This window comes from Piliocolobus tephrosceles, chromosome 1 (assembly GCF_002776525.5).
Source record: "Piliocolobus tephrosceles isolate RC106 chromosome 1, ASM277652v3, whole genome shotgun sequence".
Classification (NCBI taxonomy): domain Eukaryota; kingdom Metazoa; phylum Chordata; class Mammalia; order Primates; family Cercopithecidae; genus Piliocolobus; species Piliocolobus tephrosceles.
Window position 1 is genome coordinate 209408826 of NC_045434.1, and position 12759 is coordinate 209421584.

Genomic DNA, 12759 nt, shown 5'->3' on the forward strand with positions numbered 1-12759 from the left:
GTGTCAGTCACCATGCCCGGCCTGCTTTCTGATTTTTAAGTGTGATATTGACCAAGACATTCCTTTTTTCTCCTAAGAATAAACTTTGATTTAGCTTTTCTTCAAGATGGAGATAGGCTTTTAGAAAGAACAATTATAAGAGAGAAAGAACTTTTTTTAAAAAATAGAATCTTCCAAACAGAGTGAGTGTCTTGAAAATTTTATATCACTTAAAGTTTGTCACAATTTTTCAAGAAAGGCCAGAGACTGGTATGAAGAATGCTGAATTATAGAAAAGGGGTGCATGACCACAATGGTGAGGGTCACCAGCCAACCTAAGAAAGCTTGAGTATATGATTCTTTTAAAAACCATGTTTATACTAGGGTAGAAAACCACTACTTTTGGGGGACACAAATATTTTCTGTCTTTTCAACTTAGCAACTGAACATACTTTTCCACCACACAACCTCCAGTTTTGGAAGATCAAGTGAATTCCTCTCAAAATATGACATGTTCAGGCCTAAAAAAAAAAAAAAAAAGAAATCTAAAGAAGCTTGTTCTTAACTGAACTACCATTAGGAAATGAAGAAGTTCTGAACTTTTTCTTTCGTTTCAAAAACAGGTCATCAATAGTGGCAACATTCATTCCCTGCTCTGTCACTTCTGGTTACTGAGCTGCCTGATTAGGGTGGAAAAGGGGGAAAAGCTAAACCCTGCTCACCTGGCTCCTTCATGAGCCAGGCTGCTCAGTGGGGTACATGGGGACCGCCTGTAAATTTTGGTCACTTGCGGTTCTCATGACACCACTCCACCCCAGCCCCCACAAATATACTTTTATTTGATCCCCCAAGATGGTTGAGAGTTGCCCAAGTTAGGGTGGGTCATTCAGCATCTAAAATTTGCTTCTAACCAAAAAGAGCTCAGACTAAGGGAATCATTTTAGTACTCAAGATTATCAGAGGAAAATAAAACAAAAATTCTGATGCCAAAAATTTGAGTCATTTCCCTACATACAAGAACTTGAAGGTACCTCCTCTTGGCTGGAAAAGAAATCCCTCGGGAGACTTATTTAGGATCAAAGTCCTTTTGAAAATAGAAAGCCCTACATTCTCTAAGGGAAAGATCACTGTCTGAAGTGAATTTCATTTACCCTCAAGTTTTGTGCCAACTTAAATACACTAAAACCCCATTGCTTATGAGAAGGCATTCACCTATTACTTGCTTATAGGTACATGGAAAAGCTATTATGGGGATAATCAGCTCAACTATAAAATGGAACAGTCATACATAATGACAAAAACAGATACAAGTCATAAATTGCCTTTTCGCCTTCAGAATCCATGCAGGGACTCACTCAGCGCATTCTTTTGTGCAAAGATAAAACTTTCGCCTTGAATAAACATTGCTCTTAGTTTTGTTTGAGCCTTATAAATATAGTGACTGCAAAGTAAACAACAACAAAAAATGCTGTTTCTTAAACAAAAGGCAGATGGACCTCTCTGCCCCCAACAAGGTCACAGCATATATGATGGAAGGCTGGCTGATGGCAGGGGCTGGCTGAGAGTCTCTGTGCAGGGACAGGAAAGTCAGTTTCCACTGGATCATGGCTAGGCACCATATCTGGTGTCCTGGGACAAAGGGCTGGTGAAAGATTTGCTTCGAAGAGAAGTAGCTCCTCCATAATGCTGTCCCAAATAGAAACCAAAGAAATGGAACAAAATGTTATTTAAAGTCCTAGCTAGATTTTCTACTGAACTATCTGAACAGTCTGAATTTCTCGTTTTCTGAGTCTCAACTTGCTTGTATTTATCTTCAGACAGTTTTCCTAAAAGTTATCAAAGATCACTGTGAGACTAGGTAGAGATTTTTGTTTGGTTTGCTTTTTATTTTTTGGTTTATTTAACATATAGAGGCATGTCTAGAATAAATCTTGTAGTTAAGTGATACCTCAAAAGTCTAATTAAAAATGAGAACTGAGATGCCAGTACAGAAGAGCCAGGTCTCGGCTCTGCAGTGACTTGGCTGATCGTGGGAAAGTCATCTGACCTCTCTGGGCCTCAGTTTCTTCATTTACATAATGGGGCTAAAAATGCCCATCCAGCTACTGACCAGGTAATTCTGATGATCAAATGGTATCACATGAGTAAAACCATGGTTGCACTTGCCAAGGTTCTTACTGCCTATAAAGATGGTGACAACCACAAATAACCTAACAGCAGAATGACGGTGGGCACCGGCACTTCCCGAGGGCCTGCTTTGTGCCAAGAATGCGATGATAGTGACCCTGACCAGTTACACAGTGATGTCAAACAAGAGGCTTCTGCTGGGAAGTCAGCAGTCATAAATGTTTCATATTCTCTGCAGTGCCTAGAAGAATGCCTTACAAACACAAAGGAAAAACATCCTGTAAGAAAAAAAAAAAGCAGTCACGCAATGGATAGATAACGCGTCTGACTACGGATCAGAAAAAAAAAAAGACCTTCAAAATTAGCTGGACTTGGATTCAAATCCACCCCCGTCACCTCTAGCTGTGTGGCTTTGAAGACTTAACTTCTCTAACTCCCAGTTTCCTGACTGGCAGAACAGAGCTTAACACATACAAGACAATGTATACGAAGGGTCTCTCACCAAGCCTAACCAACAGAATGTGCTCCACAAATGTCTGTACATTAGTATGTATTCCACAATGAAGTGCAGGGTTTCAACCCTGTTCCTACACCTTTTCCTGCTAAAGCTGTTTGCGCCAAGAAATCATCTAAAAAATTAGATCTTTGTCAAATTCATAAAAAACAAGACTGATTTAAGACAATGAAACAATGGCTAAAACAACATAGAATAAAATGCATTAACTAAAAACTGGCAGAAAACTCACATCTCCTTGACAAAAATTTGATCTGCAGAATTTGAGCTGGGAAATTTGGGCCTGGCAGAAGTAAACACCACAAAGCAAAAGAGAAAAATAGAAAACTACCATACAACTACAAAAGTTATCAGTAAAATTAACATATAGCAAACAATGAACAATGAATTCTAATTTACACGATCAGCAAATAACCACTATGAAAATAATTTCAGTTAAGAACATGACAAATTACAAAAATATTTGTATTCATAAACACAGAATCAAAACAAACATGGGATCAAAAAGGTACCCAGAATCAAAAGCATCCTATATTGACTTGATAAAGACATAATGAGGGGAATGAGGCTGGGCACAGTGGCTCACGTGTGTAATCTCAGCACTTTGGGAGGCCAAGGAGGGCAGATCACCTGAGGTCAGGAGTTCAAGACCAGCCTGGCCAACATAGTGAAACCCTGTCTCTACTAAAAATACAAATTAGTTGGGCATGGTGGCACACGCTTGTAATCTCAGCTACTCTGGAGGCTGAGGTGGGAGGATCACTTGCTACCCAGGAGGGCAGAGAGTGCAATGAGCCGAGATTGCACCACTGCACTCCAGCCTGGACGATAGAGTGAGACTCTGTCTCAAAAAAAGGGGGATGGAAAGTCGAACAGAATGAGCAGAGGGTTCATTAGTGATGACTGAAAGTGCTTCTCTCCTTTGCTGGAAGAAATTAAGTATGCTGTCGGCTTTCTTCCCTTAGGAAGACCAGATAACAGCTGTGCAGAGCAAACACAGTTTCTACAGGGGCATAAAAGACAGTGGAATCATTTGCTGTATTGTTAATATCTGAGATATTATTAGTTTAAAAAGTACTTTATTTTTTTGAGGATAGCTATGTGAAAATATCACACAAGAATGAAGGTACTAATGAAGCTAGAGTCTATAAGAGAAGAAATTTAATCAATAGGGGGCCTTCCCAGTTCTCTGCCTTTAAAAGACGTTAGAGTGTCTTGCAGATATTCACATGACACACAACTAGAAGAAAGTATACTTCTTGCAACTCACGCGGCAGAAAGAAACTTTCTCCTCTGATAAGGGTTTGGAATATGAAATGCTGTCATTTTCTTAAATAAATCACATTCAGAGAAGTCCTTCCAGAAGCGATTGCCTTGCCATGGACTCAGGAATGAGATCAGATCTTTGAAGTTCCACTAAGGGCTAGAGTCATCTTGCCAAGACCCAGGCAGGGGAGTCATGGGTTGGATGTTCACAATTTGGTGGCTAAGCCTTAAATCTTAGATTTGAATCCATATGCTGATTTCTAGGGTTGGGAGATGAGAAAGATAGGCAAAGAGAAATAACTGAGATAAAAGGGCATAGGTTATTTCCTACTTGTATTTCCTTGAGGCCAGTATTAAATAAATTAAACAACAAAGATGAAATGAGATGTTCCTTTTGTAGGAATGCTCTGGGGTGAGAAAAAAGAAATAAATTCCACAAGTGGATACCCTGTAGACCTGAAATTTAAAATTTGTGCATCTATCCATAGACGACTAAAACCTACAGGTCTATTATCTTCTTAAGTGATAGAATGAATTTCCTTTTAACTCCTCACTGGGTTTCATATGCTTCATCTCTTTTGCTCCTCAGGCCAGCGTGAGGTAGGAAGTTACCATCATCTTTTCATACATGTTAAAAACAAATCTCTTAACAGAGGAAAAGATTATTTAAAGGTAGAAATGCGGTGAAAGTACTGGCATTCTGACGACCACCCCACGCTCCCCTCAGGGTACAAGCCTATGTCTACAATAATGGCTTACAGTCTTTGGAGGCGTGAATCTCTCCCTGAGGATACAAAAGAAACGGTGGACCCTCACCCCAGAAAAATGCACCCTTATACAATATTTACAATTAATTTAAGAGGTTTATGAGCTTCTCCACACACTCAAAGCCCATTCAACCAGGCTAAAGCCCTCTGGTCTTTGCAGTGAAGTGCAGTGCGCTGGCAGGGGCTCAGTGAGGTGCCGTTCTGTCCCCTCTGGCCCTTTTTTAATCACTGGAACTCAGGCATTCTTTAAAGGAATAATCGCCACAGGCCAACAGTTGATTGTTGTGGTCATTTGTAATTCCTCAGACTCCTCTGGTGTACACAGAAAAACAAACAAAACATTCCCCTAAAACAACTTTTAAGAAAATGCACATCTTTAGTCCAACCACATATGTGCAGAATCACAGATGACCTGAATGGGTATTCAACTGATAGACCCACTTAGAGCTACCATTTCCTATGAGAAGTGGTAATTCTGTGTTTATGTGCTTTCTCATCTTAAGAGATGTAACTAGTTTTTATATCTCTGTAAACACACCTAAGATTGCTGGTATCAAAATACAGTCATGTGCCAAATAACATTTTGGTCAACTAAGGACTGCATATATGACGATCCACCCATAAGATAATACCATTATCTTTTACTGTGCCTTTTCTAGGTTTAGATATCTTTAACATGCTGTACAGTCTGTAGCCTAGGAGCAATAGGCTATCCAGATAGCCTCGGTGAGGAATAGGCTATATTCCACCTAGGTTTGTGTAAGTATACTCTATGATGTTCGCACAACGATGAAATCACCCAGTGAAATGATTCTCAAAATGTATCCCTGATGTTAAGCAACGCGATACAGTATGGTGTTTGTCCCTCAAATCTCATGTTGAATTATAATCCCCAGTGTTGGAGCTGGGACCTGGTGGAAGGTATCTGGATTACAAGGGCGGATTTCTTATGAATGGATTAGTACCATCCCCTTGGTGTTCATGATAGTGAGCGAGTTCTCATGAGATCTGGTTGTTTAAAAGTATGTAGCACCTGCCCCTTCTCTCCCTTGCTCCCACTCCCACCATGTGAGACACCTGCTCCTGCTTCACCTTCCACCATGATTGGAAGCTTCCTGAGACCTCACCAGAAGCAGATGCTGGCATCATGCCTCCTGTACAGTCTGCACAAACATGAGTCGATTAAACTTCTTTTCTTATGAATTACCCAGTCTCAGATGTTTCTTTAGAGCAGTGCAAGAATGGACTAATACACAATGTATGCCTGTAAATTACATAGCAATTCCCTCGGGTGCAGCCTGTGGCTCCCATACTAGTAGCTTATTAAAGGCAAGACAAGTATATGAAGGAGCCCAACCCTATGGAAAGGGAGGTTCCCATTCAAGGGGACTCGTTCCCTGGAAAGCAACACCCTTATATAAACCCAGCAACATATAAAGCATAATATCCAATATCCCAGGCCTTCATACAGATCCAGAGTGAGGACGGGGATAGGGAGGACACTGCCCTTTCTTTCTGCCTAAGTTATAATCTCATGCTGACCCTCAAGCTTCAAAAACAGTTTTTCAGGGGAAACAGAAAAACCAGGAAACAAACGAGACTTCCACAAACCAAGGAGAACAAAGAAAGGGCCAATCCTTTCACCAGGATGTTGCCAGGAGACTCTGGAGAAACTCCTAGGAGGTCTCTCCCGTAGAGATGTCACAGGCACGTGAACAGCTTCTTCATTCTTAACCCAGTGAACTATGGAGGTTCCTAAGAGTCAGATTGGTCCTGATGGGGTTTGACTCTCCTACTCTCAGTGCCCCGACCCTCCTTCTCTGTAGTTCATAATAGATTTCATTTCAAGAGCACTAATGGCTTTCTGGTGGCTCAAGTCTCAATGCAAATATTACAGTCAAAGTAATGACCTATTTATCTTCTTCACTCTGTATTTTTCAAAATTTTTGTAATGTCATACCTTATTCTGCTCTCACAATAAACCTGTAAAGTAGGTGCATTTCTATTCCACAGTGAGGAAGTCCTATTGTTAAACCATAAGCATCTTCATTTTTTAAATTATGGTAAAGCCCAGGGTACAAAAACAAAGAAACAAATTACAAAACCAAGAAGACTTTCTTATGTCAATTAGAATTCAATAAAGTTAATAAAATTTAATAAAATATGTTAACTGGGCATTTACAACTAAATATTTACATTCATTCATTTATATCAAGTCCAAGAGCTAAAGCAAGAAGGGTGAGGACTCTGTGTTACCACTACGAGGGTTTATGATGCGTGAGGGGTAAGGGGCCACAGGAGTGTGAGAAAGGATTCAAGGCAGAAAAGTACACACTAGTTCAGACTTCGAACCTGAGTCTCACTGCTTTCAAACCACGAGTGGGAAAGTCTCTCTAAAAGACTGTTGCCGTCCAGGCACGGTGGTTCACGCCTGTAATCCCAGCACTTTGGGAGGCCGAGGTCGGTGGATCACTTGAGATCAGGAGTTCAAGACCAGCTTGGCCAAATGGCAAAACTCCATCTCTACTAAAAAATACAAAACATCAACTGGGTGTGGTGGCGGGCACCTGTAATCCCAGCTACTTGGGAGACTGAGGCAGGAGAATTGCTTGAACTCAGGAGGCAGAGGTTGTAGTGAGCAGAGATTGCACCATTGCACTCCAGCTTGGACGACAGACCGAGACTCTGTCTCAAAAAAGAAAAAGGAAAGAAAAGAAAGAAGAAAGAAAGAAAAGAAAGAAAAAAGGAAGGAAGGAAGGAAGGAAGGAAGGAAGGAAGGAAGGAAGGAAAGAAAGAAAGAAAGAAAGAAAGAAAGAAAGAAAGAAAGAAAGAAAGAAAGAAAGAAAGAAAGAAAGAAAGAAAGAAAGACAAGACAAGACTGTGGCTTATTTTGAACCACAAGCCAAATAGTACACTTTGGTCTGGTTCGATAATCCTACAGAACTGATCTGACCAATCTATCATCCCTAGAAAATAGTTTGGGAAAAAAAGGATAAATTCTCAGCTTTCACACATTATAAACAAGAATACCATACCACAAAGAAATGCCATTCAACTCTACTCTCTTATCTGCTCTGCAAGATAAATTTCTATTCAGTGCCACAAAGATCTCTTTTTGGTAAAGCTACTTTTCATGTCCTATCAGCCCGTGAGACAAGTACACCTATGATCTCACTACAAAAATGCTCTCTCTACAGTAAATAAGCAGAGAGCACAGGTGTTTCCTCCAAATGAGTTCATTCATGAAAAAGCCAGTCTCAACAAGAAAAGTGTGTTGAGATGAAAGGAAGAGCAAAAAAGCAGAGTTCTTTAGAGGCCTGTATGTCAAATAGCAACTACCTTCAACTCGCTTCACCTTTTCTAGCTTCACATACAATCAGCTCCTGCCAGAAAATACAGAGTGAACTAAGAAAATGTCCACAAATTGAGATGTCAGTGAACAAACCAGTCAATAGCTGCAAGATACTGGAGAATGACATCACTGTCCGTCTGCTGCTGGATTCAGGCGGCTTAAAAGGTTGTGTCATTACAGAAGGCTGTACTTCAGTTTGGACTTTCCCTATAAACTGTGGGTAATAACTGGTAGATCTTAGGCAGGAGAATGGCATGATTCAGTGAATTCATTCTGGTGGCACAATGAAAGGTGCAGGGGTCATCATGAAAGGTCCAGGGCATTAGCGGCTATTGCAGTGACCTAGGTAAGAGATACGCAATGCCTGGACTAAGGCAGTGGCAATGCAGAGGAAGGAGGAAGAGGTATTTTAGAGGTGGACTCAGTGCACCTGGTGGCAGGTGATGGGAGGTGAGGAAAAGGCAAGGCATGTGGGCCATGAAGCAAAAGCCATGAATATAACTTCTCACAGCCTATTAACTATAAAAGAAATTGTAGTACTGTAGAGGACTCATGAGGTTAATGATAACGGAATTTCACCTCTATTTCCTTACCTTGGCAGCAGAGTTTGATACTCCGTGTGTAACATTTCTGATGAGGCCCCCAACATTTCCATACTTTATCAGTCCAGTAACCCCTTCAGAGACATCATTCAAAAGCCCCATAGGATTGCCAAGAAAATCCACTGATCCCAGGATTCGAGCTGCCTGGCTGAGGAGTTCCTGGCAAATGGAATCGGAAGAGAAAAGTCCAGTCAGCATCTACTTACATTTGCAGATACCAGTGTCCCAAGCGAAAAGGTGAGAAATCTATTTTGTCCTCCATTCTCATTACTATCAGTAATTAGCTTTTAATCTTCATGAACTGCAAAATAATCTCCTGTCCCTTCAGGAGCACCACCTAAGCTTCTCCCAATACACATACTCTTCAAAGCCAGTTAGAAGAATAAAAATAGCTATGAAACAGGAAGCATTCTTATGAGTATTTGCTACGTACACATCATACTCTCCTCTTCATCATGCCTACAAACAGAGAAGTAATCACCAGCAGGGAGAATTATAAAAGGAAAGTGAGGAAGAGAGGTAGATTTGCAGTTCCTCTCATAAGCTGTGGTGTGGGTGGGGGGCCTGAAGAAGGCATGGACAGACTTATGAAGCAACCTCCACTGTTTCTTTCTTTGAAGCAGGGTCTCGGTCACACAGGCTGAGGTGAGGTGGCACCACCATGGCTCACTGCAGCCTTGACCTCCTGGGCTCAAGCAGTCCTCTTACCTCAACCTCCCGAGTGGCTGGGACTACCAGCAAGCACCTCTACAACCGGCTAATCTTTTTTTTTCTTGATATTTTGTAGAGACGGGGTCTCAATATGTTGCCTAGGCTGGTCTTGAACTCCTGAGCTCAAGTGATCCTCCTGCCTTGGCCTCCCACCAAGTACTAGGATTACAGGTGTGAGCCACCATGACTGGCCCCCTCCACTCTTTCTATACTTCCAATTGCCTGATCCCAGGTTCCAGTGATAGCTGCTGTATCACTTTCCTTAGTTAGGCAGAAATATCACCAATTAGGAAAATCAAAAAACGAAAGGCGGAATGGAGAAAAAGGAAGTGAGAATAAAATATATTTTAACTTTGGAAGCTACTAAATTTGATATGATCTTGACCTATCTATTCATCGAAGAATATGCCTTGCTTTTACTTTTTGATCTTTGCAGTCTGGATAATAAATACAAAATGGAAAATGTCCAATGTGATTTAAAAAATTTCAAGTTCAACCCAAGTGCAGGATCCCACAGACTCTAAAAACATGAGTGTAGTTGCTGAAAGAAGGCCCATGCCTGGGAAACAAAAACATTATTTTGTTATTATTAAAGCATCAATTAAACCATTAAGAGTTGTGACTAATTTAGCAGAAATCCCTCAGAGTAGCTCTGAGGGATGAAACTAACAGCTCATAGGTCAAATGTACTGTCTTGGGATTTTCATGACATATATGGCCTTCTTGGGAAGTGACCTACCCGTAAAATAACAGAGTTGAAATGTTTAACTGGGTTCTCAATAGTAATGTCTTAGTAACCAAAATTCTCAAACAACTAAAACAAACATTCTGCTTATGCTCCAGCCAATGAGTACTTCTCCACGTCTTACCTCCTGGAAATGTTTGAGGACATCATTGATGATGAACTCCTTGGTCTCATAGGGATGTACCCGAGTGAATGGATCTAGATTAATCACAGCATCTTCAAACCGTATCAAAGGAAATCCCAAGGTGCTTTTTAGGGCCTAATTAGGGAAGAAAGGAAATGACATACTTAAGTCATATGATGGCCTTCTGGGATACTATAATTCTAGATTCCATTAAAGCTACAAGTCATGTTAACTTTTGAATGAGGGTCAGGTTTTGATGTTTAAGGATTTTCCCTATAACTATAAAAGTAAAATACTAGGGAAAAATACATATATAGAGAGACATATATCACTCAAGTCACATACATCACACAGAAATAAACACTATTAGTTTGTGTCAAAATTCCTTTTGTCTGTTTTGTATCTGAGTGTTTGTCGTGTTTTACTTTTTGACTGATGTATACCACACACACAGAGAAGTATACTAATCAAATGTATAGTTCAAAACCCAAACGATTTTTCCCAAAGTGAACACAATAATGTGACCACCACCAGATCAGAAAGCAAACTGTTATCGCCATCTTGGAAGCAGCCTACCCACCATGACAACACTCCCACTCCCTCCTCCCTCCTTCTTCTCCAAAGACAACCACGGTGATGACATCTATCACCAAAGGTAAGTTCTTCTGTTTTAAACTGCATATAAATAGAATCATCAGTATGCACTTTGTTGTGGGTGGCTTCTCATAGACAACATTACATATGGGAGTTTCCTAGATTGTTGCATATAGCTGTAGTTTGTTAACGTCCATTGCCATATAATATTCCACTGCATGAATAAAACAATGTATTTAATCACCATTGTTGATGAAAAGTTGAAAAGTTGGGTTGTTTCAGACTTTTTGCTATTGTGAATAATGCTGCTATAAACAACGTTAGACATGTCTACGGCAGACTAGGTAACAGGGTCTCGCTCTGTTGCCCAGGCTGGAATGCAGTGGCACAATACCAGTTCACTGCAGCCTTGACCTCCTGGGTTCATGTGATCCTCCCACCTCAGCCTCCTTAGCAGGTGAGGCTACAGGTGCAAACTACCATGCCCAGCTAATTTTTGTATTTTTTTGTAGAGAAGGGTTTTCACCATGTTGCCCAGGCTGGTCTTGAACACCGGGGCTCAAGCAATCTGCCTGCTTTGGCATCCCAAAGTGCTGCAATTACAGGTGTGAGCCACTGTTCCCTGCCTAGATATGTCTTTTGGGGTACATTTATGCATTTTTCTTGGACATATACCTGGCAGTGGAACTGGGTCATAAAGAATGTACATGTACAATCTTAATATATTCTGCCAAACAGTTTTCCAAAGTGGTCACACCAGTGTATGCTCCATTCAGCAGTCTACAAGACCCCTTGTTATTCGACACCCTCATCAACACTTAGTATAGATAGCTTTTTTTAGAAAAAAGATATATGGCCAGGAGTGGTGGCTCATGCCTGTAATCCCAGCACGTTTGGAGGCTGAGGTGGGAGGATTGCTTGAGGCCAGGCATTCAAGACCAGCCTGGGTGATGAAGTAAGACCTTGGCTCTGCAAAAAGCTTAAAAATTAACTGGGCATGGTGGCATTGCCTGCAGTCTCAGCCATTCAGGAGGCTGGGGGAGGAGGATTGCTTGGACTTTTAAGGTCAAGGCCACACTAAGCTGAGATCATGCCACTTTACTTAGCCTGGGTGACAAAATAAGACCCTGCCTCACTCTTTCTTTCCTTCTCAAAAACAGAAAACAGAGTCTCTGTTGCCCAGCCTGGAGTACAGTGGCGGGATCTTGACTCACTGTACCTCCTGGGCTCAAGTGATCCTCCTGCCTCAGCCTCCCCCTACGGGTGCATACAACCACATCCAGCTAATTTTTGTTTGTTTGTTTGTTTTTTTAGAGACAGGGTCTCGCTCTGTTGCCCAACTCCTGGGCTCCAGTGATCCACTCATCTCAGCCTCCCAAAGTGCTGGGATTACCGTGGCTGACCCTGTTGCTTAAAACAATGACAAAAAAAAAAAAAAAACCCAGAAAATCTGAATGGTGTGCAATGGTATCTCAGTATAGTTTTGACAGATAAACTGATGGGTGTGTAATAATACCTCAGTGTAGTCTCTTTTCTGTTGAGAAGTGAGATTAAGCAACTTTTAATATGCATATGCCATTTGGATATCTTTTTGTGAAGTGTTTATTGAAGTTTTTGCTCATTTTTGAAGTGAGTTCCTGTTTTTTATTTCTTACTGCTTTGTAGGAGTTCTTACATATTCCGTATACCAAGTCCTTTGTTGAACAGATGTGTCGCAAATATCTTATTCCATTCTGTGACTTGTCTTATTACTCTTTAAATGGTGTCTTTTAATGATCAGACAGTCTTAATTTTAAGGAAATCTACCTTATCAATCTTTTCTTATATGGTAAGACCTTTCTGTGTCCTGGTTAAGAAATTACTGTCTACTCCAACGTCATAAAGATATTCCCATGTTTACTTATAGAAGTGTTATTGTTTTACTCTTCACACTTAAATCTACACTCCACCTAGAATTTAGTTTTATGTATGGTGTGAG

The 12759-nt window shown here is 40.8% G+C and overlaps 1 protein-coding gene across 2 annotated transcripts in view; it reads right to left on the minus strand.

The window, feature by feature from the left end:
* The window catches only part of VPS13D (vacuolar protein sorting 13 homolog D), a 283937-nt gene that overhangs the window by 86783 nt on the left and 184395 nt on the right, over positions 1-12759 (minus strand). For both annotated transcript variants that reach the window (XM_023192002.1, XM_023192003.2), the window contains exons 63-64: positions 10188-10322; positions 8599-8766 (exon numbers count right to left, since the gene is read on the minus strand). In XM_023192002.1, coding sequence (XP_023047770.1) covers positions 8599-8766; positions 10188-10322 — 303 coding nt within the window. The remainder of the gene's footprint in view (positions 1-8598; positions 8767-10187; positions 10323-12759) is intronic.